This window comes from Leopardus geoffroyi, chromosome A1 (assembly GCF_018350155.1).
Source record: "Leopardus geoffroyi isolate Oge1 chromosome A1, O.geoffroyi_Oge1_pat1.0, whole genome shotgun sequence".
Lineage (NCBI taxonomy): Eukaryota > Metazoa > Chordata > Mammalia > Carnivora > Felidae > Leopardus > Leopardus geoffroyi.
The window spans coordinates 82,316,486-82,322,485 of NC_059326.1; the positions used below are offsets into that span (position 1 = coordinate 82,316,486).

Here is a 6,000-nt window from a genome sequence, read left to right on the forward strand (position 1 = left end):
GCTCCTGGTGCAGCCGGGGCCCACAGGGTCCGCAGCGCTGCACCATGTGCCTGGCATGGGACCCCACTTATCCTCGGGAGAGGGGAGGCCCCTGAGCTTTGAGGCAGGGCAGTGACACAACCACATCCTGGGGGCGGGGGATGCAGGTGAGCAGGGACCACCGCTCCCTGGTCACATCCATGTGACGGGCTTGGTCAGGTGTGTCCCTCCGCGTTGTGGGCTTGTTTCCATCGGGGGTGTGTGGGTGGCAGCATGGCAAGTATGAGGAACACAGGTACAGCCAGAGGTGGTCTTGGACTCACGGCGTAGGAGGGCTGGGGGACGAGGACTCGGGAGAGAGCTCGGTAGGAGAGAGGCCAGGTGTGCCCTAGGCAGTCGTCGGGGCTCGGGGAGCATTGCGGGTCTGGGAGGTGGAGGCTGGGCAGAGCCAGGAAGTGGGGGAGGAGGCTGGGGCTCCAGGCAGGTGCTCGACAGCAGTCCCCAGCACTGTGCTAGGGGCAGCCTGGGCGGGTGCTGCTGAATTTGGAGAAAGAGGAAACTGTTCTCGGAGCAAATGGGTCCTTACTTATATCTATATCTCTGAGTAAAACAAGTAGACACATGAAGGGGCCACATGTATCATGACATGGGGTCCATGCGCTCGTGAGGAGAAGGCCCAGTCAGCCCTGAGCTCCTCAGGGATGGGGGGCCGGGTACACACCGGTCCTGCCCGGCCGCTGAGTAAAGAAGGGCCCACCAGCACCTGTCCCTCGTCTCGGTACTGCAGGCACTGACGGCAGCAGGAGGAACATGTACGGCAGGGCAGCCGGCGGCCATGTGGCCAGGATTCCTCTCCTGTGGCTTCCCCCCCACCACCCCCAGTTTCTAGGCCCCGGGGGTGTCTGCATCTTGGACAGAACGTTTTCACAGAGGAAAGCAGACTTCGCGGCTGCTTGCTGTCACTTTTTGCCGAGTCCTGGGAAAGAAGTCTGGTAGAGGGAGGCACTGGCACCCGGGCCGCTTTCCCCACGGTGAACGCTGGCATAAGCCATAAACACAGGGTGCCGCAGGGTCGCGCTCACAGGTGCCCTCGTCCATGGAGAGGACATGAGGAAGCCTGAGGGTCATGGGCTCCGCTGAGGACGGGCCATGTAGTCCTCCGAGAATGACCGTGTCCCTCCTTCCCTGCACAGGCCTCCACGTGTTCCCCACTTTCGTGGCGTACGAGCTCACTGTCCTGATGGTCCTCACGCTGTCGGTGGTGATCATGAAGGTACTGATTCTTCTTTGTGGTAAAATTTCTGTCATGTTGGTTGTATGTGACCCTGAGTCTGCAAAGCGCATTACGGCCACTTACCTAGAGCCCCTCCCCTCGCCCAGCAGTCTGTAGACTGGGTGAGTTAGGACCAGGCCGTCGGGTTTGTTTTCCTACACCTGTCTCAGAACTGGGCATGTTGGGAATTGGGAGTCACAAAAGCTGGACCAGGAGAAGGCACTCTGGGCGGCCCATCTCCACAGGACCCTTGCTCCTGGCCTTTTCTCCCGCATGAGTCCAAAGACCCACAGGCCAGTGAGTAGCACGTACACATGTACATCTTGTCGTTCGTGTGTTTTGAAAGTATCGTTGTGTTTGTACTCACTGAGTGGGCTATCAGGAGAAGACAGGACTCGGGAACACCAGGTGGGAGAGACACACAGGGCAGGGAGTGCGGGACGGGGCTCAGAGCCCCCTGCCTGTGCCAGCCCCTTGCAGACCACAGTTCCCTCACAACCACAGATGATTGAGTTGTGTTAGTATTTATTTCAGGGTCCGATTACCTGTTCAGTAGCTGCCTGGCTCTGCGGATGATAAAAGTTGATTTCAAATATTTCTACTGGAAGGAGTCAGAATCCCTGCTGGGCCTCCAGCCCCAGCTGCTCCCCTCTAGCTTTGCTTACGAGAGAGAGACCATGCTCTCATTGGAAAGTAAAATTCTTTCTTGAATGCTGCTGACTGGTGTGGGGGGAAAGCCTAGTTAGCTGCCCATGAACCCCTACCCTTGATTGCGCATTTTTCAGCCTGGTCTCATTTCAGACACTCTGTGTTCATTGGGTGCCTCTGCACATGTCCCCTCGGTGTCAGGAGGGCCCCCCTCTGTTTTCTGCGTGGCAGTCAGTAATGCGGATGCTCTTGCAGTTTGCCCTGGCCGCCCTGGTCTTGTCTGTCCTCCTGCCGAAGAGCAGCCAGTACATCAAGTGGATTGTGGCTGCGGGGCTGGCACAGGTCAGCGAGTTCTCTTTTGTCCTGGGGAGCAGAGCACGCAGAGCTGGGATCATTTCTCGGGAGGTGAGTCCGCACACACCCTCTGTGCGTGTTTAGGGTGCCCCGTCCTTCACACCCCCCACGCTGGCATTTGAGCACCTTCCCTGCAGCTGCCTGCAGCTGGCATGGGTCTGGGGGGTCTGCCTCTGGGCGGCTGCGGAGGTGGGGTCCTGCTGCCTCTCACACAGGTGTGCAGGTTTGGGGTCAAAGTCTCCAGAACTGTCAGCATGCCCTCTGCAGCAGAGACTGTGAAGTCTGTCATATCTCTGGCAAAAAGAAGAAAACTAAATCTTAAAGCGCCATCGCCAGTTTGCGTATTAGTAATGGCCTTGGTGCACGGCTATCAGCCAGGCTGACGGCCGTATCCTTCCTGATGCACACGTGAGGGGCATCACTGCATCTTGGGCGGCATGCAGAAACCATGTAAAAGGCACAACTGGAACGTTGTTTGTGAAGGTACCCGATTGGTTTAGGGGTTTTTCTTGCAAAGTACATGGCAGCATTTGCCCACTTGTAAAAGGGAGTGAGAGTCGCTGTCAGAAGTGCTTCTGATGAGGTCCCTCCTCCCCCTACCACACTTTTAAGCGCATGCAGGCCTGGGCCTTCTGCGCAGCTCCTGAAGGTGAGCCCCCCACTTCCCATTGGCCTTCTTCGCCTCTGTCTCTGGTCCGTTCATCCTGGGCCTGGCTCTCTCGTGTGCCCTGTGCTGGCTGTGCACACACCTGTGTGCGTAAGTTCCTGTGCACACCCACCTGATCCTGTGCGCTTTCCTTACTTTCTGTCCAGTTTTGTCATGTGCTCTTTTCAAACTGGCCGTGAATTAGAACTTGAGGAGTATCATCTGATGACCCGTGCTTGTCACTTTAAATTTGGCAAGCAGGACGTTTGTGTTTGGCTGTGGTCTGTGGGTGGTGGCCCCCCACCCCAGGTGTAAATAGGCCACGGTCTGTTGTCTGCCACGGCAGGAGTTAGTGTCCTTCAGGACAGGGCCAGGTGACTAATTCAGTGTTAGCCCCAAGTGATCTGAGGACAGGTGACGTGCTAACTAGGAACGTTTCACAACTAAAGTAGAGCGTCGCTGTTTGAGTAAAAGCCGGGTGGATGTTACAGGAACTTTGTTGTTGATGCAGGGATAAATGTCGGGTGACAGCATAGAGGGAGCCTGGACCCCCTGCTCTGAACGGGTGGCTCTCTGAGAGATAGCCTGTGTGCTGTGGCCAGAAGACCACACACGTTTCACACACTCGCAGCCGTGGGGACCAGCTCACATCTGTAGTTCTCAGCTTAGAAACACTGTGGTTTGTACACATACAAGTTCATGAATGGTAGTTCCTACTTAAACTTGATTTGACCCTTTACCCTTCTGCACCTGTTTTCATTTTGCCCTTTCTCATGCCTGTGCGAGCACGTGTGAACATGTGGGGCTGTTCTTGAAGCCAGGACAGGAGTCTGCCTCCTGCCCTCAGTCTGCTGCCCCCCTTAACAGGGAGCACCCCTCCCTGGGGAATCCTGTTGCCGGAAAGGCTCGCCTCACCACGTGATGCCCCCAGTATTCGCTTCTGCACACCTGCTCCCTAAATTGTGCCAAATGAATGTGGAAGTTCCTCTTAGTACCTGTGACCTGCTAGTAAACTCTCAGGATTAAAGTTGTCTCCTTGTGTCTGTGAGTATGAGGAAGACAGGATGAGTCTAGATACTGACACAGCTGCAGAAGAACGAACTCTGCACAGGCTCTGTCCGAGACCTGTCCTGAGGCTGTGTGCTCCCCATGAGAGCCCCCAGGGGGTCAGCCCGAGGGTGACCCAGTGTGCACCATGATGCATCATCTCAGGGCACCTCACATCCAAATCTACCTGTGCCTGTGGCCATACGGGGTGTGCAGGTGCACCTTGGTCCTGAGTGTGACCACCCCAGCCTTACCTGTTGCAAGTGTACTTCCTAGTCCTGAGTGTGACAGTCTTACTTGTTGCAGGTGTACCTCCTAATCCTGAGTGTGACCACCCTCAGTCTTTTACTGGCCCCAGTTCTGTGGAAAGCCGCAATCACAAGGTGCGTGCCTCGGCCAGAGAGACGGTCAAGTCTTTGAGGCACCAAGAGGGTACACAGCTTCGGGAGCTGACCCCCGTGTGGAACCGGACACTTGGGACACGTCCAGGACCGCACGTCCCTGTGAGCCCCTTGCCTCGGGGACAGAGCGCTCCATTGGAGGGGGCTTCCTGTCTGCCCAGTGTGACAACTATTACTGCTATGGTTTCGAGACTTCCAGACTAATTTGTTACATTCAGTTGATCATGCACAGTATATAATACATGCTGCACCTTACGGATCACCTTGACTGTTCTGCCTGGATGTGCCTTTTTTCCTGAAGTTAATGTTAACTTTCTATTGTCAATTCATCAGTTCATGATTTTTTGGTTAAAAAAAAAAATCAGAAGGGTTTTTATTTATTTAGCTTTTGTGTCATAATCTCTTGGTCATTATTCATGATTAAACATTTCTGTGATGTGCAATTTTAATTCTAGCAGTGAGTTTGGAAAGTAAGTTTAATCCTTACTGCCTGTGTTTTCTAAAATGACAAATACCTTCTAAATGTCTATTTGTTTTTATTACAATAATTTTAAATAAAACACTCATGTCATTTTTTAAATTAGGTATATCATTCTTTTAAAATAATTGTTTTGAAAAAAATATTTGTTTTGAATCACAAGAATATGCATGCTTTAATAAAGGTTATTTATGATCAGAGTAATTAATTGAAATTTATTGGAATTTTTTTAGATTTCTGTGTTAGATTAATCTTTGCCAATTCTTAAAAATTTGGATGATTTGTATTTTGCCACATTATTCTCTAAGAGACCAAATTAATACAGTGCTATTTGCAAAACCTAAGTTGTACCTTTGAATTTTAAAGTGTATTTGGTGATTGTATGCCCCGTTTCAGCAAACCCATGGCTGAAGACCTGATTCTTACAGATCTCCCTAAGGGGAGCTCAGAGTGGAGTGTTCCTAGAACTATTGGCTTTAAGAGCCTCACAATTTGACCAAAACCCTTGGAGTACAGGGACAGACCCCTTAGGTACAATTCTGTGTCACAGGTACAATTATGGAGTGCGGTGACATAAATTCAAACACTTGAAGGTGAAGTGAAGTGTATCTAGTCGGAAGTGAGTCAGTGGAGAAATGATGTAAACATCTGCCTTGAAAACAGCATTGGTTTTATTTATTTCTGTGTTGTAGTAGGTGAGTGCCACTCCCTCCGGACCACTGGTGTGGACACAGCACAGCAGGCTCATCTGACGGTCTGTGAGGCTTTATCTCACCTGTCCGCGTGCCTCTGGCCCAGCAATCTGGAATCCACCGAGGGCTGGTCTCTGGGGTGCGTTTTATTCCATTTGATATCTCCAGCACCCAAGAGCAGAGCCAGGAGCTCACCACATCTTGTTGACAGTTTGGCCCCAGAACGTGGCGTGTGGCGCTAATGTCACAGCGTGAGAATGGCTCATAAAGATGCCAAGAGGACATGCCTCCTGAAGACCTCTGCCTGCAGGACACTCTCCTTGGAGGGTCCCAGAGCCCCTCCCTCCCCCCACCAGATTGGGTCCCATGCTCATTCTCCCTTCCTCATCCGGACTTGCAGGGCACAGAGCTCTTGGTCTCCGTGCCTTCACACGCACCCCTGCAGACCGCCTGTGTGCGCGGGCGTGGCTAGAAAGTGTGGG

General features: G+C 52.8%; 1 protein-coding gene across 10 annotated transcripts in view; it reads left to right on the plus strand.

The window, feature by feature from the left end:
- TMCO3 (transmembrane and coiled-coil domains 3) overlaps positions 1–5,030 on the plus strand; it is a 51,961-nt gene extending 46,931 nt beyond the window's left edge. For 5 of the 10 annotated variants that reach the window (XM_045482518.1, XM_045482527.1, XM_045482529.1 and 2 more), the window contains 3 exons: positions 1,173–1,252; positions 2,054–2,305; positions 4,254–5,030. In XM_045482518.1, the coding sequence (XP_045338474.1) occupies positions 1,173–1,252; positions 2,054–2,305; positions 4,254–4,367 (446 nt within the window). In that variant the 3' untranslated portion in view covers positions 4,368–5,030. The remainder of the gene's footprint in view (positions 1–1,172; positions 1,253–2,053; positions 2,306–4,253) is intronic. The other 5 variants (XM_045482545.1, XM_045482538.1, XM_045482550.1 and 2 more) reach the window with 2 other exon arrangements.
- The last annotated feature ends 970 nt before the right edge of the window (positions 5,031–6,000 follow it).